Source organism: Chelon labrosus (assembly GCF_963514085.1).
Source record: "Chelon labrosus genome assembly, chromosome: 22".
Classification (NCBI taxonomy): domain Eukaryota; kingdom Metazoa; phylum Chordata; class Actinopteri; order Mugiliformes; family Mugilidae; genus Chelon; species Chelon labrosus.
In genome coordinates, this window is record NC_140355.1 from 22,203,721 (window position 1) to 22,226,853 (window position 23,133).

General features: G+C 43.4%; 4 protein-coding genes across 4 annotated transcripts; 2 read left to right on the plus strand and 2 right to left on the minus strand.

Moving 5' to 3' along the window:
• Nucleotides 1-380: 380 nt before the first annotated feature.
• polm (polymerase (DNA directed), mu) lies at nt 381-5,466 on the minus strand. Its single transcript, XM_084571810.1, is given in 15 exon segments — nt 381-617; nt 619-660; nt 1,047-1,100; nt 1,103-1,132; nt 1,247-1,352; nt 1,354-1,427; nt 1,429-1,548; nt 1,817-1,919; nt 2,058-2,190; nt 2,297-2,417; nt 3,453-3,524; nt 3,631-3,801; nt 3,872-3,967; nt 4,060-4,234; nt 5,098-5,466. Coding segments are annotated over 15 exon segments (1,530 nt in total). The 5' UTR covers nt 5,286-5,466; the 3' UTR covers nt 381-572.
• A 735-nt stretch (nt 5,467-6,201) lies between these two features.
• Nucleotides 6,202-14,203, plus strand: gnsb (glucosamine (N-acetyl)-6-sulfatase (Sanfilippo disease IIID), b). Its single transcript, XM_084572714.1, has 13 exons — nt 6,202-6,538; nt 7,288-7,347; nt 7,557-7,760; nt 8,958-9,023; nt 9,108-9,206; nt 9,598-9,765; nt 9,840-9,922; nt 10,008-10,126; nt 11,078-11,181; nt 11,278-11,379; nt 11,463-11,573; nt 12,455-12,565; nt 12,664-14,203. Exons 1-13 carry the CDS (start codon nt 6,353-6,355, stop codon nt 12,811-12,813), a joined length of 1,563 nt encoding a protein of 520 aa, XP_084428840.1. The 5' UTR covers nt 6,202-6,352; the 3' UTR covers nt 12,814-14,203.
• Nucleotides 14,204-14,678: 475 nt separating this feature from the next.
• Nucleotides 14,679-17,151, minus strand: mrps24 (mitochondrial ribosomal protein S24). The gene is made up of 4 exons (XM_084572951.1): nt 17,050-17,151; nt 16,707-16,781; nt 15,370-15,481; nt 14,679-15,254 (listed from the first exon to the last, which is right to left on the minus strand). Exons 1-4 carry the CDS (start codon nt 17,089-17,091, stop codon nt 14,971-14,973), a joined length of 513 nt encoding a protein of 170 aa, XP_084429077.1. The 5' UTR covers nt 17,092-17,151; the 3' UTR covers nt 14,679-14,970.
• Nucleotides 17,152-17,745: 594 nt separating this feature from the next.
• Nucleotides 17,746-21,657, plus strand: nudcd3 (NudC domain containing 3). The gene is made up of 6 exons (XM_084572001.1): nt 17,746-18,094; nt 18,882-19,207; nt 19,280-19,415; nt 19,725-19,868; nt 19,965-20,153; nt 21,009-21,657. Exons 1-6 carry the CDS (start codon nt 17,897-17,899, stop codon nt 21,117-21,119), a joined length of 1,104 nt encoding a protein of 367 aa, XP_084428127.1. The 5' UTR covers nt 17,746-17,896; the 3' UTR covers nt 21,120-21,657.
• Nucleotides 21,658-23,133: the final 1,476 nt, after the last annotated feature.

Here is a 23,133-nt window from a genome sequence, read left to right on the forward strand (position 1 = left end):
ATAAAAATAAAGTTGAGGAGGTGAAACTAAAGTGTTGAGGAGAAACCAGACGGTTTCCTCTGGGAATAGATGATCATTTATATTAAATTCATATATTTATAAATATTCATATATTCAACCTTCATCTATACAACAGCTCTGATTTCATCAATCTTAAGTTTGGTCACTTGAATAAAGGCACAAAGAAAAACAGATCAAGTGTTTACTTCCTGTCAAAGTCAGCGAACGGGTGAAATTAATTCTGACAGAAAATAACTAAGGAGCAAGGAAGAGGAGGAGAAGGAGGAAGAGGAGGGAGTAGAATAAGAGGGAGACAGAAGAAGAAGTAGAAGAAGGAAGAGGAGGAAAAGAAGAAAGGGGGAAAGGAGGAGAGGGAAGAAAAGGGAGGAGGAGAAAATGATGAAGAAGAAAACAAGGAGAAGGAGAAGAAGAAAAAGAGAGGAGGAGGAAGAGGAGGAGCATGAAAGTCATGTGGACGTTCCTGAAGCTCAGCGCGGCGTCTGGGCGGCGTCCATCTGTTGTTTCTCTCTCTCTCTCTCATCTCGTCGGTCGTTTGTCGTTTCTTCTGGTTTTCAAGCGTTTCTCTCTGATGGAGGGATGAAGTCCAGACCCAGATAGAGCAAAGATCTCCTCTTCTGACGAAGCTCTCAGATATTTATTCTGAAACAGGAAGAAAAAACAAAACGCCATCCGTCACAATCAGACGGAGGAGGAGGAGGAGGAGGAGGAGAAAAGGACGAGATACAAAAGAAGGAGAAAAGAAGGAGAGGAACGAAGAGAAAAAGGAGGAGGAGGAAAAAGAGGGATAAGAAGAAAAGAAAGATGAGGAGGCGGAAAAGAGGAGGAGAAGAGTAGAGGAAGAAGAAAGACGGTAGGAACGAGATGAAAAGAAGGAAAACAGAAAAGGAAGAGAAGAAGGAGATGCAAAAGAACAAAGGAAGGAAGATAAAAGAAAAGAAAAAACGAGAAGAAGAAAGGAAGAGAGAAGAAAAGAACAAGAAGGAGAACCCGTGTCTTCTTCTTCTTCTTCTTCTTCTCTTTCTGACCTGGTTGCTGTCGTAGAGGGCGTGGCTACTCAGAGACATGACTTTCTCACGACCGGGCCCCAACGTCTCAGCTCCCTCTCAAACAGCTGCAGGAAACAGAGAAACTTTATCGACACAGAGACGAGCTGACGAGGAAGACTAGGAGGAAGACTGACGAGGAAGACTAACGAGGAAGACTAACGAGGAAGAGGAGCTGTCACCTTAGATCCGGTCCAGCCCAGCAGAGCAAAAGCAAACTGGCTGATTGGAGACACCACCAGGTCCACTCTCACTGCTCTCCACCCTCTGTCCTCCTCCTCCTCCTCCTCCTTTCTCCTCCTCCTCCTCCTCCTTCTCCTCCTCCTCCTCCTCCTCCTTCTCCGTCCCTCCATCTTTCCTGTCCCACCAGTTTAAAGATGGACAGGCACCTGTCAAAGCGGTCCATGTTGGAGGCGGGACGTCCCGGACCGTCACTGGACTCCAGGTAAGAGTTCCTGGTGGTCGTCTGGTACAACAGCAAACCCTAATGGAGACGACAAAGGACAAACTGTTACCGTGGAAACCAAGTAAAATGATGTGATCAGATACACGGGGTTAATGTCAAGATGACGAAGAGTTTCTGATGATGAGGAGCACCAGGAGGAGGAAGAGGAGGAGGAGGAGGAGATAAGAAGAAGAGGTCAGTGGGAAGGGAAGAATGGAGGAGAGAAAGAAACAGAAGACAACAACAACAGAAGTATGTCCTCCTCCAGTCCTGAATGATTAGTGGTTACCATGGTGACCACCCCCACCTTTGCCTCCAGCCAGGAGACGATCTTGTCCATCAGTCCTATCTCTCTCCCCTCCTCTGGGTGAGTTATCAGGAAGTCCACGTCGTGTCCGCTCTGCTTCCCTCTGGACAATGAGTTTAGTTTTAGTTCAGACTTATTTCTGTCTTTTTATTTTCTTGTCTCGTCTTTAATCGTCTTTACTCGTCTTTAATCGTCTTTACTCGTCTTTAATCGTCTTTACTCGTCTTTAATCGTCTTTCACCTCCTGAATCCTCCGGTCATAACGATCTGAGCCCCCGTCAGCACCGAGGACACGGCGTCCTCCACGATCTTAGCGATGGCGTCGGCGTCCGCTCGGGTCACGGGCTGGTTCAGGTGGTCGTAGTGCTCCAGACCTGGACGTCACCATGGATACGTCACCACAGGTACGTCACCATGGCTACGTCACCATGGCTACGTCTTTAATAAAGGAACGTTACTTATTCTTAGTCTTAATCAAACCTGCTCGCTGAGCTCTGTTCAGACTCTGTCCCGACGCTCGTAGCTGATGAAGGTCACGTATCCCCTCTCTGATCCATCGGTCGGCCGTCTTGGCTCCGACCCCGAAGATACCTGTCAACACCTGGAACACACCCATCAGCCACAACATTAGGACCACCTCTGGGCCTCTGGAGGTGATGCTGCTCCTCTGTTGGACCAGAACCACACGGGTCAGACTCTGTGATCCTTCACCCTGACTCTGGTTCTCCTCCTTCCTGGGGCTGCTCACCTCCTCTTCCTCCCCCTTATACTCTCCCTCCTGATCCCCTTGTTCCTCCTTCCTTACTCTTCCTCTCCTTCTTGCGCTTTCTCCTGCTCTTCCTCCTCCTTCTACTATTTCTCCTCTTAATCCTCTTCTTTCTCCTCCTCCTCCTCCTCGTCCCCCCATCTCCTCCTCTTCCTCCTCATTTTAATCTTCCTTATTCCTCCTCCTCCCCTTCTTCTGCCTCCTCTCCCTACTCCTCTTCCTCCTCTCCTTCTCCTCCTCGTTGCCTTGTTCTTCCATCTCCCCTTCCTCCTCCTTTTACTATTTCTCCTCTCAATACTCTTCCTCTTCCTCCTCCTCCTCCTCCCATTCTTCCTCTCCTCCTCCTCGTCCCTTGTTCCTCCGTCTCCTCCTCTTCCTCCTCCTTTTACTCTTCCTCTCCTTCTTTCTCCTCCTCCTCCCCTCCCTCCTCTTCCTCCTCATTTTACTCTTCCTTATTTTACTCTTCTTCTTCCTCCTCCTCCCCTTCTTCTTCTTCCTCTCCCTACTCCTCTTCCTCCTCTCCCTCCTCCTTGTCCCTTGTTACCTCCGTCTCCTCTTTTTACTCTTCCTCTCCTTCTTCCTTGTCCCCCCCCCCGGTCCCCTCCCTCCTCTTCCTTCTTCTAAAATCTTCAACTTGTTCTCTGATATATCTTCTCCCACTGACAGGAGCCATGAGAACCAGATAATAAGTGGTCATAATGTTTTGGCAGATTTAAACGATTTAATATAAAGGTTCAGCCACGTCCAGACTAGATGTCTGAGGTAAGAAGAGGATTTAAATTAACTCCTTACATTAAAGTTCTGAACAAATAGAAATAAAACACTAACACACTCAGTGATTCATGTTCCGGGGCTGAAGAGCTGACGTACCTTCAGAGCTTTAAACCTCTTAGACCGTTTGGTGGATTCAGCCTCACTAGACGCCCCGTTCTCCAGGACGTCCTGCAGAGACCAGAGAATAAAACAAATAATAATAAATGACTCCGTCTAATCTGTGAGCAGCTGGAGGAGGAGGAGGAGGAGGAGGAGGAGGAGGAAGACGACTGACCCTGATGATCCTCAGCGAGTGTTCTCCCAGACAGGGCAGCCCTCTGAGCTGGGACATGTCCGTCACCCTGACAGGAAGCGCCTTCAACACGGCGGCGGCCCGTCGGAACGCCACGCCCCGGCCCTCCTCCTCGCTGAGCTCGGCGTTCTCGGCGAGCAGCGACAGAGCGTCCTGAGGAAGACAAGGCAGCGGAGCTTAGACGGCGTCTAGAGGAGGCGCTGGCTGAGACGTGTGGACGTACGGTGAGGGAGGCGTTGTGGTTCTCCAGCGTGGTCCTCCTCTGACAGGCGTAGCTCGGCATCGAGAACAAAACCACTTCGGCTTCATTCATCTGCTCCTGAAAGTCACAACCAGAAAATCAACAGTTCATCAAAACAACTCCTCAGCATTTTATAAGTTGATTTGTTAGAGGTGTGAAATAAAACGTACCTGTAGTCGATGTGTGTCCTGTATCTCCACGGGTCGTCCCGCTCGCATGCTCTCCGTGTACCAGCCGACGTCCAGGAGGTGAACCGTGGAGCCGCGACCTCTGACCTGAGCCTCCAGCCACGTCCGGACCTCGTCAGCAGAGTTGTTTTCAGAAATAAGATGCGTGACGCGTTGACTGGTTTATATGAAACAGAGAAAACACGAAATATGACCGTTAATAAACTACATGGCTCCTGATTTAAACTAACTACACTAAAGTTACAGCTGAAATTAAACTAAATAAAAAGTAAAATAAAATCAATTTGTTGTTTTAAAACTAAAATAAAATAAAACAGGTCCATTGTTGTAAAAATAAAATAAAATAAAATAAGTCAGATATCATAAAAATAAAATAAAATAAAATAAAATACGTCAGATATCATAAAAATAAAATAAAATAAAATTGGGGAGTTGTTGCAAAAATAAAATAAAATAAAATATGTCAGATATCATAAAAATAAAATAAAATAATAATACGTCAGATATCATAAAAATAAAATAAAATAAAATAAAATACGTCAGATATCATAAAAATAAAATAAAATAAAATATGTCAGATATCATAAAAATAAAATAAAATAAAATAAAATAAAATAAAATTGGTCAGTTGTTATAAAAATAAAATAAAATTGGGGAGTTGTTGCAAAAATTAAATAAAAGAAATAAAATACGTCAGATATCATAAAAATAAAATAAAATAAAATATGTTACCTGCATATGTTATAAAAATAAACTAATACAGGCCAGATGTTGTAAAAATAAACTTAACAAAACCAGGTCAACTGTTCATTGTTAATTGTATTTAAACTAAACTACTATTATTTCTTGTTTAGTCACCTACCTGGGTCAGTTAAAGCCTCTCTGGTCTCACCTGAATCTAAACTAAACTAAACTAAACTATTCCTCCTGATTTATTGACCTGCTCTGGGACAGTCTCAGCTGCTCTGTGACAGTCTCAGCTGCTCTGGGACAGTCTCACCTGCTCTGGGACAGTCTCACCTGAACTCGTCCTCCACCTGGAATCCTTTCTTTCGTCCGAGCTGAGAGAGGAAAGCTCTGCGGCTCGCTCCCATCTTCCTCTCCAGCAGGAACAAAGCCACATGAGGGAACCTGGAGGACACTCTGTCTGTCCCAGTGTCCACGGTCACTGAGGACACCAGCTTCCTCCTCTTCAGTGGAACCATCATCTCAGAGCCTCAGCTGTTAACCGACATGACTGATGAGCAGCTCGTTTGTTTGTCACTAAACTAAATATCGTCTAAACATAAAACGCGTCCACGCGGTTCGTTAAACGTGTTTCATGTAACGTCTTCATGTTCTGAGGTCGGTCTGTGGGAAACAAACCCGCTTTATTCAGCGCTGAGCGGTTCAGCCGGAAGCAGCTGCGCTACAGCTGTGGACCGGCGCCGGTGCGTCACCAAAACAGTTCCGACTGGAAACAACGAACTGTACGATCACATTAAAACTAAACTAAACTTGATACTTGACACCATACATAATATAAAACAAAAACTAATAAATAAATAAATAAAATAACATTAAATAAATATTATTTATATTATATTAAACAAAGAAGAAAATTAAACTGCAATGAAATTAAATGGATTTACAACCAATAACCAAACAGCCATGTGTAAATGCACAAACACACAGATGAGGAGTTGTACAGGTGGATGAGGAAAGAAACAAATAATAAAATGAAAATTAAATTAAATTAAATGAAATTATTACACAGTTTCAACAGATCAATACAATTTATCATGGAGCTAATATTTTTCTTTATTCTGGATAAAATAAAATAAACGAAATGACATTAAATGAGGTTGAAGTTGTGTGGAAGACGTCTAGATGTTGTGTAGTTGTGTAGTTGTGTAGTTGTAGTGTATTGGTTGTGTAGTTGTTGGGTTTTTATTGTGTATTTGTTGTGAATGATTGGTGAGTTGTTGGTGTTTTGTAATTGTTGTGCATGAGTGTCGTGTAGCTGTGGTTGTGTAGTTGTTGTGTAGTTGTTGTGTAGTTGTACACCCCGTGCTCAGTCCTCCTTCCTCCCACTCAGTCTGGTCACGTGACCCCAGACTCTGACTCCACTTCCTCAAACTCCGAGTCTCCGTGGGTCCACTGTGTCCCTGCGTGTCCGTGTCTCCAGCAGCTCTTCTCCCCGCTGAGCAGGAACCGATCCGGGCCTCCAGCCGAGCTCAGCCGCGGTGTGTGTGTCCGTACCTGTGTGTGTGTGTGGTTCTGTGGTTGTGGCCCAATGTCTGGTTCGAGGAGCGGAGCTGGAGCGACCAGCTGCCGGGGGAGGGGACGCCACGCTGCCGTCACGCTCCTCACGCTGCTGTCGGCGCTGCTCACCTGCTGCGTCAGGTGTGCGGAGACCTCCAAACCCAGCAACATCGTCCTGATCCTGGCCGACGACCAGGACCTCCTGCTGGGTGGCATGGTGAGTGAAGACAGGGGGGTCCACGGGACAGGTCCTGGAGCAGCTGCGTGTCTAAAAAGTTAATCACATGTTTAAATCTGTTTGAAAGGCCTGATGATCATCATCCTTCATGAGGGTTTATCTCCTCATTATAGATAATATACCACAAATATAAGATATATAAGATAAGAACAAAGAGGAGCAGGAAGTTCAAAGTCAGACTGAGTCAAAATAAGGAAAACATGATGTGATAAACAGCTGACACTCGCCAAAACATTAGGTACACCAGTGGAATTCATTCTAATATCAAAGTCCTGCTCTAAAGCATGACTGCTGACGTGTAGTTGTTGTATATGAATTGTGTTAAAGTTGTGTAGTTGTTGTGTACACAGTTTGGTGTACCTAATGAACTGGACAGGTAGTGTACACTCCAGTTAAACACTCTCTCTCTACAGGTTTAATTATAACGACATTGACGTTTAAAATAAGTTTACTAAACCCAACGGGGATTTATTGCACAATTCATTTTATATTGAGTTGATGAATCAGAGTCAGAAAGTGTTGACGCAACTAGTTGATCATTGTGGAGGATGGAGTTGCTGTTAAACTGGATGGACTAACGCTGAATACCACTCCCTTAGGGCAGGATTGTTATATTAGAGTGTTTTCACTGCTGTACCTAATGTTTTGGCAGCTGCGTGTGTGTATATATATATTTATATATAAATATATAATGATGACATCTGTCTGTTCTTGTTTCTGTTCTGCAGACGCCGATGAAGAAAACTAAAATGTTAATTGGAGGTGAAGGAGCGACGTTTGTGAACGCTGTGAGTGTCTTCACCTGCTGCTTCTTCCTCAGATTAAACTTTAATCATTTTTATCTGTCAAATTTAAAAACTAAAAATGATAAAGGGAATGAACTGGTGGATATTTGGACACGAGTGAAGGAGTTCCACATCCTCTTCTCCGTTGTCATGCTTCTCTTTTGTCGTCCGTTCTCTCCCTCTTCCTCTTCTCATTTCCTGCCCTCGTGAAGTTCACGGTCACGCCGCTGTGCTGCCCCAGCAGGAGCAGCATCCTAACGGGACGCTACCCCCACAACCACCAGGTGAGGAACAACTCCCTGTCGGGGAACTGCTCCAGCCCCGGGTGGCAGAAGGGACCCGAGGCCGAGGCCTTCCCCGTCTTCCTCGGCAAACAGAACTACCAGACGTTCTTCGCTGGGAAATACCTCAACCAGGTCTGGACACACTTCACCAGACATCATCAGATTTAATTATCAAATAATATTAAAACACACAGTATTAGTTGCTCTAAACGTTTTTAGATGAACTTGCAGCCACGCTAACAATACTAACATGATACTATTATATGCTACCTTCAAATGGAACTCGTGAGTTAGCATGTGCACAAAACGTCATGAGAACTAGCCTGTGATACCTGTTAGCATGCTAGCCTTGTTAGCTTATAGATTTAAAAGGTTGTTGGGAACATCAACATTTATCAGACATATTATAAAACTACAAAGAAACCTCTATACGACTAAATTACACTATATTAGCTTACCATCCACTTTAGCCTCAGTAAAACTGTTCTTGCTAACCTGTAAACATTTTTAAATTAACTTGTAGTATGTCACCTAAGATGAAGGTCTGCAGCCACGCTAACAATGCTAATAATGATAGTGTAGTATCATATGCATATGCCTAAGTGTTTGGTAACATCATGGGAACTGCCGCTGCCAGTGCTAACAGTTAGCAGGCTAACAAATGGGTAACTTAATGTAGGAAACATAAAAACACAGAAGAGTTTGTTGGAAACTTCAATCTAAATCTAGTTAACTTGCTGTAAACATTTTTAGATTAACTTGTAGTATGTCTACTGAGACTAAGGTCTACAGCCACGCTAACAATGCTAACATGTTGCTATGATGTCATGTGCTACCCACAAATGGAACTTGTTAATCAGAATTAGTCATTTACACTAAATGTTTGCCGTTCCAGTGCTAACATCAACTGTAAGTCATGAGAACACTGCTGCAAGGCAACAGTTATTGTCCACAAGCTACCAAGGCTAACAGTTAGCATGCTAATAGGTAGAAAACTTAATGTAGGAAACACAAAACACAGAGGAGGTTGTTGGGAACATCACTATTTCTCATACAGTCTGGATCTAGTAAACATTTTTAGGACTTGTAGTATGTCAACTAAGACTAAGGTCGCTAACAGTGCTAACAGTGCTAACATGCTAACATGCTGATATCATGTGATACCCACAAATAGAACTTGTGATTTACTTTATTTCATTGCCAGGTCTTAAAAGGGCAACGCAAACATCAGCAAGCTAGCATGTAAACATTAGCGCTCGTAGCTTTGTTTGAATAGCTAGCTTGACCGAAACTTTTTATTTATTTTATGTTTTTTTTTCCTGCCTCCAGTACGGTCACAAAGCTGCAGGAGACGTCGGCCATATTCCTCCCGGCTGGGACCAGTGGCATGCGTTGGTGGGTTCACATGTAAACACGAACCAGATCAGTTCTGTCCACGAGTATTTCTGTCGTCACACTCGTTTGCTTTGTGATTTTCAGGTGGGAAACTCTAAGTACTACAACTACACTCTGTCTGTGAACGGGAAAGAAGAGAAACACGGCGACAGTTATGAGAAGGACTACCTGACAGACCTCATAGTGAGTCAACCATCAGCACTATTTCATGATTATGTGACAGTTTACGGCGAGAAATAAAACTGCAAACCGTCTGAATCAGCTGCTGTTTATACGGAAATGTAAAAAACGCCCGTTAGTCAGCAGAGTGAGCGGTTAATCATCTCCTGCTGCAGAACGAGTGAAGAACGTGATTTAACTTGTTTAGTATCTGTTTGTTTTTATTTTTTTTATTTTTATGTCGTGTCAAAGTTTCACATTGTTCATGTGACACGACGTCTTTGTGCTGAACCAGCTCAACCAGCTGACAACTTAATCCGCTTTGAAACTAGTTTACGGGAGATGAACCCTCCGTCATCACCTTCACAGTTCACGTTAGTTCAGCCGTAACATTATGGCCCGTTTGTCGCTCCAGCTGAACCGGTCCCTTCACTTCCTGGACGACCGGAGTCCTCAGCATCCCTTCTTCATGATGCTGTCGCCTCCAGCTTCTCACTCCCCCTGGACGTCAGCGCCTCAGTACCAGAAGGAGTTCACCAACGTTCGGGCCCCTCGAGACGGCAGCTTCGACAAGCCGGCGAAGGTACATCTCTGAGATAACGCCTCATATAAAAGGTTTTATTTATTGTGTTTCTAATGTTTTTCTTTTTCTTTCAGGACAAACACTGGCTGCTGCGCCAAGCCGCCAACCCCATGTCCAACAGCTCACTCACCTTCCTGGACAGTGCTTTCAGGAAAAGGTACAAAAATCAACTTTCAAAAATGAAATCTAATCGGATTTCATGAAAAAATAAATAAATAAATGAGCTCCGATCTGTCCTGCAGGTGGCAGACGCTGTTGTCTGTGGACGACATGGTGGAGAAGCTGGTGAAGAAGCTCGACAGCATGCACGAACTGAACAACACCTACATCTTCTACACCTCAGACAACGGCTACCACACAGGTCGGTTCACGCTAAAGAAAGGCAGCTGGACTGGTAGAGGCCTCAGGTCTTCGTGATCGGAGCTTTCTGCTAATGACACTTCCTGTTTCCTTCCTCGCCTGTTCCCTTGTGGTTTGCCACCTTGTCATTGTGAAAGTGGCTGCAATTGTGTATAGCCGATAAAGCAGCTAAGCTAGTGCTAGCCTGGTGTGCTAGCCAGTCTGCTAACACACCATCTGCATTTCATGATGTTTCAACTGATGCAGAGGGGGAAAAATAGCTGCACACAATTGGATATCCAACAAAGGTTCAAAAAAGGAAACTGGACTTGTAGTTGCCTTTTCTGAACCTTTGTTGGATAAACCATGACCTGGATGACTGAGAACCTTCACAGACACACAAATGGATAGTCCTACAACCAGACGGAGCCATTTTGTTGTAAACAACGTATCTGAACTACCCTATGGGAGGAGGTTGGGGTGGATGGAGGGCTCCTGCAGCTGGATTCATTCCTCATTGACTTAATTCATATCAAAAACGCTAAAGAAAGTCGACTGGACTTGTAGAGTCTACAGGTTAGGTCACTGGAGCTTCATGCTTCCTGTAAACAAACGATCTGAATGACATTGAAGTCTATGTGAGGAGGTCGGGGCGGATGGAGGGCGTACAAAATGTTCAGCTGGCAAACCACAGACAATCATTGCTTTTTAATGGAACTTGTTGGCGTTCAAGTGGTAATTATATTATATATCTAAAAACTATTAAAGAAAGAAATAAACACTAAACTTTTGGATAAACCACGACCTGGACGACCAAGAACCTTCACGAACTGACTTCATTCCTGGTTCACGCCGCTCTGATCACTTCCATCAAGCTCTTGATAACAAAATGTGCAGCACTGGTTTAAATATATTGTTAATAATCGGCCTAAATGAGGATTAAATTAAGGATTTATCTGTTAAATATTTCCAGGTCAGTTCTCTCTGCCCATCGATAAGAGGCAGCTCTATGAGTTCGACATCAGGGTCCCGCTCATGGTCCGCGGCCCGGGCATCAAACCGAACCAGACGCTGCAGGTCAGATCAAACCTCCTCTAACTTACGTGTCTTTAATAAAAAAATAAAAAATAAATAAATAAAAGTTAACGTTTCCTCATCTCTCGACTCTTTCAGGCTCTGGTGCTGAACATCGACCTGGCGTCCACCATCCTGGACATCTCTGGACTCAACCTGTCGTCCATAAACGTGGACGGACAGTCGTTCCTGTCTCAGATGGTCAGCCGCTGCTTTACTACGACCTGACTGTTTATTCTACATGTATTTAATATCCTCTTAAATCTTTAACTTTTCATCTCCAGGCTCCGTCGCTGCGTAACGGCACGGCGCGACCATTTTTCCTGGTGGAATACACCGGAGAGGGAAGTCCAACACCTGACCCGTCTTGTCCTAAACTAGGTCCTGGAGTGTCTGTGAGTAGCTGAACGGCTAAACGGCTAACGTTGGCTAATCTGTAATAAACCTGAATTTAATTACACATAATATCTAAAGTAGCATCTTCATTGAGGGATTAGGAGAAGAGTTGTTGGTTGTTTGGGATTATTCCCTCAGTGGAAGAGAAATAATGAATATAAAACATTTCTGTCCGGCTCACTGCTGCTAGCATCGCTACGATCTAAAAGATTGTAGAGGAAGATGAAGAGGAGGAAGTGTGGAGGAGAATGAGGAGGAAGAACAAGAGAAAGAGGAGGAGGAGGAGAAGGAATAAGAAAAAGAGGAGGAGGAAGAAGAAGAGGAGGAGGAGGAGTAGGAAGAAGAAGAAGAAGACGAAGAAGAAGACCAAGATGAAGACAAAGAAGTAGAAGAAGAAGAAGAGGATGAGGAGGAAGAGGAGGAAGAACAAGAGAAAGAGGATGAGGGGAAGGAGAAGGAATAAGGAAAAGAAGAGGAGGAGGTAGAAGAAGAAGAAGAGGAGGAGGAGGAAAAACAACAAGACGAAGAAGAAGTAGAAGAAGAAGAAGAAGGAGGAGGAGCAGGAGGAAGAAGAAGAAGAGGGAAGTGTGGGGGAGAAGATGAAGAGGAGAATGTGGAAAAAGAGGAAGAAGAGGAGGGTGTTCTCACGACTCAACCCCTGAACACCACAGGTTTCGTGTTCACAGCTTCTTCTCGTGTCGTAATCACGAGTTCGTCTCACGGGACAGGATGTGGGCTCAGACCTGTTTTTAAAACGTTTGTGTTTTATTAGTTTCCATCTGAGTCAAAGTAACTCACTGGTAGATGTTGATACGGTGAATATTCATCATCATGTTTATTTTAAAACATTTTCCATCGCTGACATTCTCATTTTCTTCAGCAATGTTTCCCAGACTGTGTGTGTGAAGACGCCTACAACAACACGTACGCCTGCGTCAGGTCTCTGGACAACAAACTCAACATGCAGTACTGTGAGTTCGCAGACAGCGAGGTAAATAGATCTGGACTCTGCTCGGCTACTCGCGTCTGATGGATCCTGAAGCAGATGTAGACACGTTCTCTCTCTCTCTCTCTCTTGTGTTTCCTCAGTCGTTTGTGGAGGTGTACGACCTGAAGGCGGACCCCCACCAGCTGGAGAACATCGTGAAGAAGGTGGACCCGTCCGTCCTGCAGACCATGAACCAGCGGCTCATAAAGCTCCAGTCCTGCTCAGGGGACAGCTGCCGTAACATCAACTGAGGAGGAGGAGGAGGAGGAGGAGGAGGAGGAGGCTAAATGAGGGAGCTGCCATAGTGAGGAGGGTGGAGTCAGCTTGTCTTAACTTTTTAAGTGTGAAGACGTCTTTGGCGTCATTCTGAGGGAAAACAGTTTAAAAAGAGTGATGGCTGAGTTCCATTTAGCTGCTTCAGGTTCAGGGTACTGGTGTCGTGCAAAACAGAGTCACAGCTTTTTCGGTAATTTGCTCTTTTGACGATATCTAGACTATAAAGCCACAGCTAGCAGCTAGCTTAGCATAAAGACCGGAAACCGCTAGCTTGGCTCTGTGTGGCGTAAAACTGTGATTTGTAGTTTTTATACTACCGGGTCCAAACCCTCAAACATCTAATTACATTTCTATCACCTGTACTTCTGTTTTTATGTTTATTATTTTTTACGACAAGTTATAAAATGTTGTTTTCCTGAGCTGTGCTCAATTATCTAAACCTTTAAAGAGTTTATTATAGTTTTTATTCTAAACTCTCATCCATACTGTGATGTGTTTCTGCGTTTAAACTGCACAATAAACCGATCAGCGCTTCAAAGTGCCGCCACAGAAACACGAGAAACTTTTGTTTTTGACGACGACGACTCAGCCAAAGGTTTGCTGATCCACTGTCGTCTCTGTCATTTTGCGGAATATGTTATTTTGATTTCTTGCTGAAAGTTTGATAAACGACGCCACTCTTACGTCTGTCCGTTCCATTTAAACCCGTGACCAGTAGCTAGTTAGCATAGCATAAAATTTACCTGACACAGCTAGCTTGGCTCTATTTTAATACGCACAATCTACATTATTTAATTACTTCAAAAACTGAAGTGTAACAATTGAGAATTGCATTTATGCTAAGCTACGCTAAGCTAACTGTCTACTAGCTAACGACACATGTAATCTACCAGTGCGAGTGCGGTATCAATCTTCTCGTCTAACTTGTGGCAACATTTTCCAAACTGTCGAACGATGATGTAGAGCTTTGTTTTCATACTTTTATCTCTGGAGCACTTTCAATGCAAGAAATTAAGATGACTTTCTTGAACAGTCCTGATGTTTGTCTGTTGTGACTGCATTTTGCAGAGAATTAATGAAAGCTTTTGCAAAGAGCCTATTATACGTTTGAGCTGGACGACTTTTTAAGATGTGTTTGTAGAGAGAGAAGTGTGAGTAATCTGTCAAGGGAACTTTTTGCACGATGAATATGAAATGAACGCTTTAATCCTGTGTGCCTTGTGTTTGCACTGACGAGGTCAGTCAATGTGAATGAATTTGCACTGTGATGAAATCAATTAAAGAAAATCGAAATAAGCATTCATTTGTCATTTTTCTTTCTTAAAACATCATCATGGGTGAACTTCCTGCAGTCAGCGTGATAAAATATACGGTTTATTATGTACAGTAATAATTAGAGGCTCGTTCTGATTTATGGTAAACATTAGAAACATGAGTTCTGTGGACATACAAGCCAATTTTCTTTAAAAATAAAACAGTATTTGCAGTGACAGTGACTTGGAAAAATGCCTTATTATTTCCTGTTCTCTCAGTACATGTCCACAGATTTTAGTTTTGTTTGTAAAGGTGCTGTGATTTAAAACGTACCCATGGTGCACTAATAAAAATAAACTTCATCAGAGACGATAATCTTCCATTTTCACATTTTTTGTAGCTTACAAGATGCTAATAAATCTGGAATTTGTATGATATAATCTGCCATTTTATTAGTTATACTATTCCCAATGCGGCGTTCCATTTGGCTGTTGAAGCTAGGAGTTAGCCTAGCCTAGCTTAGCATAAAGACTTGAAGCAGGAGGCAACAGCTAGCCCGGAGCAGATAATGTATTAATTAATGGAAAGTATTTGCACAAAGAACAAGAGTTTTCTTTGTTTCAAAGATGTACAAATAAAACTCGATCTACTGAAGTTATTTAATAGGATTTATTTCAAATGAAAAATTAGCAGCAAGTTCTGGTTTTGCTGCTAATTTAACTTCATTAAACAGTTAACAAATTACCCTTTCCAAACTTACAAATCCTCCATTTTTAAATCAAAATAACAAATAAATATGTGAAATATTTGCTCATTTCACAAATCTCTGGTACAGATACGACAGTAAACTGGATTAGCATTAGCACAACACGCTTCCATCAGATGTACTTGTACACAGCTTTATCCTGCAGCGTCTGAATATCTAACTTCACGGGGCATTTGTAGAAGTGCGACAGCAGCGACTCGGAGTAGCCGATCAGGAAGTAAAACTTGTGTGGCGGTAGTTTTTGGATCATCAGAGCGCAAATGATGAGCAAGTTGCCGCGCCGTTTGATCACAACCTCGTTGGCCAGGCAACCGTGGAAGGTCCCGAACATGAACTTCCGGATGAAGACGTCCTCCACGGTGCGTTCAGCCGCCCCCCCTTCACCTTTGAGGTTACCTGTGAGGAGACACAGTGCAAATTTAGCTTAAAACTAAACTAAAAGACGAATAAGATCTTTTCTCATCTCTGATTCCAGTCTCTGTGCTAAGCTAGGAGACGTATTGAAGCTCACTGGTGTGCTGTGACAGCCATCCTTTGCGATGGGCGATTTCATGAGGATGAAACGCCTGCTCGTAGGTCAGAGGTTTGTCTCCTTTACCCACTCGGATACGAGCGGCTCGATTCTGGAGAAGAAGAAAAAGGAACAAATGTTGGTAAAAAATGTTTAAGAGAGCATTTAGAACTTTATTAATATTCAAGCTGGGAAAGGAAGGAAGGAAGGAAGGAAAGAAGGAAGAAGGAAGCGAGGATGGAAGGAGGGAAGAAATGAGGGAAAGAAGGAAGAAATGGAAGAAGGAGAGAAGAAAGGAAAGGATGGAAGGAAAGAAGGAAGAAAAAAGGAAATAAATGATGGAAAGAGGAAGGAAGGATTAGTTTCTAGTTTAGTTTGGTTCTCAGCTCCAAGGCCAGAATCTTCTAAAAGGCTCTCATTACTAATGAACAGACATCACTGATTCATGTGATCATTTCTACTAGTGGTTGAATGAATGAGTTAAACTCCTCTTCCTCAGATCAGCCCTGTTGAGTAGGTGGTCTTTAATGTGACCCAGGACTCATTGTGTGTTCACACTACCAAAGGAAGGAGGTCACATGTGTCCCAGACCACCTCCACATGTGGACTGACACCAGATCAGTGTTCACACCTGGACCTGTTTAACCTGGACTCTAGAGACCAGATCAGTGTTCACACCTGGACCTGTTTAACCTGGACTCTAGAGACCAGATCAGCGTTCACACCTGGATCTGTTTAACCTGGACTCTAGAGACCAGATCAGTGTTCACACCTGGACCTGTTTAACCTGGACTCTAGAGACCAGATCAGTGTTCACACCTGGACCGGTTTAACCTGGACACTAGAGACCAGATCAGTGTTCACACCTGGACCTCTTTAACCTGGACTCTAGAAACCAGATCAGCGTTCACACCTGGACCTGTTTAACCTTGACACTAGAGACCAGATCAGTGTTCACACCTGGACCTGTTTAACCTTGACACTAGAGACCAGATCAGTGTTCACACCTGGGCCTGTTTAACCTGGACACTAGAGACCGGGTCAGTGTTCACACCTGGACCGGTTTAACCCTGGACTCTAGAGACCAGATCAGTGTTCACACCTGGACCTGTTTAACCTTGACACTAGAGACCGGGTCAGTGTTCACACCTGGACCGGTTTAACCTGGACTCTAGAGACCAGATCAGTGTTCACACCTGGACCTGTTTAACCTGGACTCTAGAGACCAGATCAGTGTTCACACCTGGACCTGTTTAACCTGGACACTAGAGACCAGGTCAGTGTTCACACCTGGACACTTGTGGGTCAAGACAAACTGATGTGTCCTCAGTGTTTACCTTGCAGCACGCTGCTGTGACGTGGAGTCCTCTGCTTCCAGATGAGCAACATAACGTGGATCGGGCTAAGGTGCTCTGCAGAGAAAACAGAGGTGAGCATTACATTATGACCACCTACAGGTGAAGTGAATAAACGCTGATTACCTGGTTGTCATGACTAAGCTAAGCTAATAGTTCCCCACTGATTCCATATCATCCACCCTCACTCTGCTCGATGACGCAAATAGAAGCAACACGATGGAAACATCCGTCTACTCAACATGTGATTAAGCTCCAAGAACGTTTTCAGTTACCAGCCAAGTTATTATCTTATGTATTTGACATTTTATTTTACTTTTCTTACCAGAAGTCTCACGCTCCCTGAGCTGCTCAAGGACGCCGCCATGTTTGTTTCTGTGATCAACCTACTGTGCAGAAGAGGCTAACGACAATATCTCATTTATTTATTTTAAAATTACGCTATATCTTTATAAAATAGTCCAACATTCACATGAACGCTGCGATTATTTTAGCTCGTGTCAAAACGACAAAGTGAACATTTCTTTTTGAAACTGACGCCGTAAACGGGAACTGTTTATTCCACATTCAGGTACGCGTTTCCACCGGACGGCTAATGGAACTGGACACCAACCGGATATAGGAAAATGCAGAAAATAAAAGATCAGGAGGAAGAATTATCTTTTTTATTTATTTATTTTTATGTTTTTATTAACATCTGAAGCTTACGATGTTCATTTTTTATAACTAATTTTAAAGAACTACATTTAAATACATATATTTCAATATTTATATACACATTTTACCACGCGAATGTGTATTTAAAAAGGGCATTTTGATTTATTGTGACTGTAATTCTTTTTTATTTTTTTTTATATCATTGTGTTTGGGTCTATTTGATCTATAATCACTTTATACTTGTACTATTTGTATTTTTTACTTATATTTTTGATACTTTAGCGACACATACAGCATGTTTATCAAAGATCATGCTCTTATTTTGAAATAAAGGCACCGGAAGTATCTTTGTTGACCAGGAAAGAGGAAAACAGTCGCTGTGAAACGTTACCCGCAGCGTCCCACTTATTCCTGAATCTATATTTCTTGACAAAGACCCGTTGTTCTGGCGCGGCAGGTGTCTCCCCGGTTACTTTAACGGTTCGTCGGATTCGGGACAGACGTTAAAAGCTGCGATGGCGTCGCCGCTGGAGATGACGGAGATGTACGACAACGCTCTGCTCGGGATCCTGCAGCACGTTGGGAACATCCAGGACTTTCTTCAGGTCTATTTTGGGTTCCTGTACCGCAAGACGGACTTCTATCGCCTGCTGTCGGGTCCCAGCGACAAGATGGGCTTCCCCCCGGGTGTGGCGGAGAAGATGGTGCTAAAGGTGAAGTTTGCCAGCAAGCTAGCTAGCTAGCTACCCAGCCAGCTACATGTTGTTGGTGTCATGGCAACAGGCTCCTGAAGTCATTTAACCTTTAATAATTAGAGCTGTTAAACTTTTATCGGTTTTAGTCACAACTAAATGTTACTGGGATGTTTGCTAAATGTCTCAAAATGTTCTTCAAACTTAAAATGTTAGCTAAAGGTTTGTTTTTTTTGCTAAATGTAATATTTAGCTAGCTAAAACTAATGCTAGCATTAAGTGTTATGGTTAATGTAGAGTGTAGTAAACCAATAATATCTATAGCTTTATGATGGTTAGCTAACAAGGTGATAAGGTTTGATAAAAATTAAATATTACTGGTTTGTTTTTTAAGTAAAAGTCACAGCTAGCTAGCTAGCTAGCTAACAGCAGTGGTTTTAATGTCTAAATCATAGAGCCAGCTAGCTAGTGCTAGTTTAAAGGCTGCAAGAAATTAATATATAGTATAGTAAGCTAAAAGATAATACCTAATATAATTACTTTAAGTAAATGGATTATAATGTTTAATAAAACTAAAATATTAGCTACCGGTTTAATAGCTAGATGGCTAATAGTAATTAAATCTAGAAAAGCTAACACTTAGCCTCAGGTTTATGGATACATAGAATTAATGCACAGTAAGCTAAGAGTTAATAGCTAATGGTTAATGATTAGCTTTTAAACTATAAACTAAATTTATGCTAAGCTAACACCACTGCAGCAGCTAATCAACACCATGTCCCATGACGATCTTCCATTCTGTCTTCAGACGTTCAAGTTGTTCGAGAAGCTGTCGGAGCACGACCGAGAGAGAGCGCTGAGCGAGCTGCAGAAGAGAGAGGAGAGCCGAGCTGTTCCTCCGGCCGCCCAGGAGCTGGAGGTCATCTCCGAGCCTCGCCAGGAGCAGGAGGAGCAGAGCACGGGGGCGGCGGCACAGGGGGAGAGCGCTCCCTCGGATGGCGGCGATGTTTCGGCTTCAGCGGCCTCAGGTGCGACCGTCGGCGTTCAGGCAAGCAGCAGCAGCAACAGTGGAGATCCAGCCGCTCGGGAAGGTCAGACAGCATCAGCATCAGCAGCAGCAAAACCAGCAGAAGAGTGAGTAGAAACCACTGAAGACTCTGTTTCTTTATTCTGACTGGAAAATGACGTGTGAACTTTGTGTTTCAGAAAAACTCAGGACAAGTTTCAGTCTGATCCCGACAGCTACAACGGAGCGGTGAGGGAAAACTACAGCTGGTCTCAGGACTACACCGACGTGGAAGTCAGAGTGATCGTTCCCAAGACGGTGGTTAAGGGCCGACAGGTGAGCACAGTGTTTTCAACTTGGGATGTCCCGATCAGTAGATGGGACGATGCAGGTGTTTTTAAAATGATCTGATTGGTGTCAGGCATCATCCGAGTCTGATCTTTTGTAGTTGTTTGTTTTAGGTCTTTAAAACTGACATAAAAGAACAATAATAACTAAAACACTCTAGAAACCCTCTCCACATTAACTTTGACAGAAAGATTTGTCGGACTGAATCCAGTCGACTCTTGACTGGGACGTCCCTACCTTCACAGGAGTCTCTGTCGGTCATCTTGCTGATGGCTCCTGTGCTTGTTGTGTCCTCAGGTCAGCGTTAGCCTCCAGACCGGCAGCGTGAGAGTGAGCGTGAGGGACGGAGCTGAAGACAAAACGCTGATGGAGGGAGAGTTCACGCACAAGATCAACACCGAAAACTCTCTGTGGAGTCTGGAACCTGGAAGCTGCGTCGTCGTGAGTACAAACGTCATTTAGTCAAATATCAAGTCAGTTTCATTTCAACGAAAAACGGGTCACGTTTTATTTCAACGTCCTGTCTTCGACCTCCAGCTGTCGCTCAGCAAGACCTCCGAGGTTTGGTGGAACGCGGTGCTGAAAGGCGAGAAAGAGATCGATATCAACCAAATTAACCGCGAGCGCTCCATGGCGACGGTAGACGAAGACGAGCACGCCGTCCTGGACCGACTGACGTTCGACTACAACCAGAAGCTGCAGGGAAAACCACAGAGTCATGAAATGGTGAGAACACGAACACAGGATATCGATCTTAATTCTATCTACCTGCCGTTATATTTTAGAGAAGGAAGAAAGAAAGAAGGAAGGATGAAAGCTAAGAGAAAGAATGAACGAATGGAAGAGAAGGAAGGGAAGAAGGAAGGAAGGAATGGATGAAAGAAAGGAAGAAAGAAAGAAAGATGAAAGATAAAAGCTTAGTGAAGGAATGAAGAGAAAGAAAGAAGGAAAGGTAAGTGAAGGAAGGAAAGAGGATAAAGAAAGGAAGGAAGGAATGAAGAGAAAGAAAGAAGAAAGCTAAGTGAAGGAAGGAAGGAAAGAAAGCCAAGAGAAGGAAGGCAGGAAAGAAAAAAGAAGGAAAGATGAAAGCTAAGTGAAGGAAAGAGAAGGAAACAAAGAAAGAAAGAGAGAAGGAAAGGAGAATGAAAGAAAGCTAAGGGAAGGAAGGAAGGAAGGAAAAGAAGGAAGGAAGGAAAGATGAAAGCTAAGTGAAGGAAGGAAAGAAGGAAGGATGAACGCTAAGAAGGAATGAAGGAACGAAAGAAAGAAAAAAGAAAGAAAGATGAAAGCTAACTGAAGGAAAGAGAAGGAAATAAAGAAAGAAAGAGAGCTAAGGGAGGGAAGGAAGGAAGGAAAGAAAGAAAGATGAAAGAAGGAAAGATGAAAGCTAAGTGAAGGAAAGAAGGAAGGAAAGAGAAGGAAGGAAGAAAGGAAGGAAGGAAGGATGAAAGCTAAGTGAAGGAATGAAGGAATCTTTATTTGTGTGGTTATGTATTTTAGAGCCTCAGATTAGATCTGAACTCTAGAAGCTTCCGTCCTCAGATGAACGTTACCTCTCAGCTGTTCGCGTTTCCTCCTCAGAAAGTCCACGACATGCTGAAGAAGGGCTGGGACGCTGAGGGGTCTCCTTTCAGAGGACAGCAGTTTGACCCGTCCATGTTTGACATCCCTCCCAGTGCGGTTCAGTTCTGAGGACGACTGCAGCCACAACTTCAGCCAAATGTGAACTGAGTCCAGTTTATTCACAGAACTGGTTCGGTCGACGTGGAGCCGACGTTAAACTCTAGAAACTGGATTAAGAAGAGTGGGACGAGTTTGTCCTGATTCTTCTGAGGACGTGTCCCTGAATGATTGATAAATATTTTTATTTAATTCCTCTGCAGTGCCTGAGTGTGTTTGTCTGCATTATTTAGTCATTATATTATTTTCTTTCTGTACAAGTTCCCTAAACTGTTATTCAGCTTTCAGTCGTCCAGACATGAACCAGATTTACTGAAAGTTGGTTCTGGATAATCTCAGTTATTTCACATTAGGGGTTAATCTGGAGTCTCTCTGTCAGGAGCATAGACTGTATATAAAGATGGAGGACGCAACTGCTCCTTTAAAGTGAAGCCAAATGAAGTAGAGCTCCCCCTGGTGGCTGGCTGCAGTATAGGTCATTAGCTCCACCTCCTCCATGTTAGTGGGCGGGGCTTGGGCCAAACTCGTACATGTCAAATACAATTTTTTTCAAGAATGGTTTCTGTCATTTTAGGTCGTTAATATAATGTTGATGAATGTTCACCTGTTGGTGACGTTTTGTCCATATTTATATACAGTCTATGGTTTTAACTGATGGCCAATCAGTTCATTTAGGGGCGGGGCCTAAAGTGGTGATGGGTTAAGACACGCCCCATGATTAAATCCAGATGGAGAACGACCACTCCAGGATAACTGGGAGTGGGGTTTTCCACAAAAGTTTATCTGGAGTCTCACTGTTGGGAACTGATTCTGCTCCTGCAAAGATCTGCCGGACCAATCAGATAGTTTTGGGGGGCGGGGCTTAATGTGGTGATGGACAGAAGTCATTTGGGCGCCGTGGAGTTTCACCTCTCCACTTCAGCCAAAAACTGGACAGAACAGAACAGAAGAGCTGGATGGAGACCTTTTTATTTTATCTCCAGTGCCATCAACGCCGTGTGCTCCAGTTCATTATTCATTGATCGTACTGGTGGACAACATCACAGCACGCTGAAGGACTGTCTGATGATCTGACTCCTGAACAACCAAAAATTTTTTTTGAATAAAAACGTGTTAAAAACCAAAAAAATAAAAGTCTTGACCTTGAATCTGGACTCATTGGATTCATTCAGTAGAAGAAGAATAAATAAAAGATAGTAGGGGGTTTATTTTTATCTTTCAGCTGACAACAAGTTATTTAACCCCAACTGATGCAATGAGTAGCTTCTCATTTCTTCAACAACCATGTCTAAAGACACATCCTGTGGTCGTCTGTTTGAGAAGGGTCAAATCATTGGCATGCATCAAGCAGAGAAAACATCTAAGGAGATTGTAGAAACTACTAAAACTGGGTTAAGAACTGTCCAACGCATTATTAAAAACTGGAAGGATAGTGGAGAAGCATCAGGGTAAGAAGAGAGGCAGATGAAGTGATGCACCCATCATGCCTAGTGTCTACTGTACAAGCCTGTGGGGGCAGTGCTATGATCTGGGGTTGCTGCAGTTGCTCAGGTCTAGGTTCAGCAACATTATGAGGTCAGCTGACTACCTGAATATACTGAATGACCAGGTTATTCCATCAACGGATCATATTCCAAGATGACAATGCCAGGATTCATGGGGCTCAGATTGTGAAAGAGTGGTTCAGGGAGCATGAGACATCATTTTCACACATGGATTGGCCACCACAGAGTCCAGACCTGAACCCCATTGACAGTCTTTGGGATGAGCTGGAGAAGGCTTTGTGCAGTGGTCAGACTCTCCATCATCAATACAAGATCTTGGTTAGAAATGAATGCAACACTGGATGGAAATAAATCTGGAGACATTGGAGAAGATCATTGAAACAATGATACAGAGAATGAGCTGGAATCAAAGATAAAGGAGGCAAGTTTTTTTTTGGCCAGTCAGTGTACATCGAGGTGAAGGACCTAAAAACGTCACCTCCCCATCACTTCCTCTTGATCTGCATTGATTTAATTCAGCT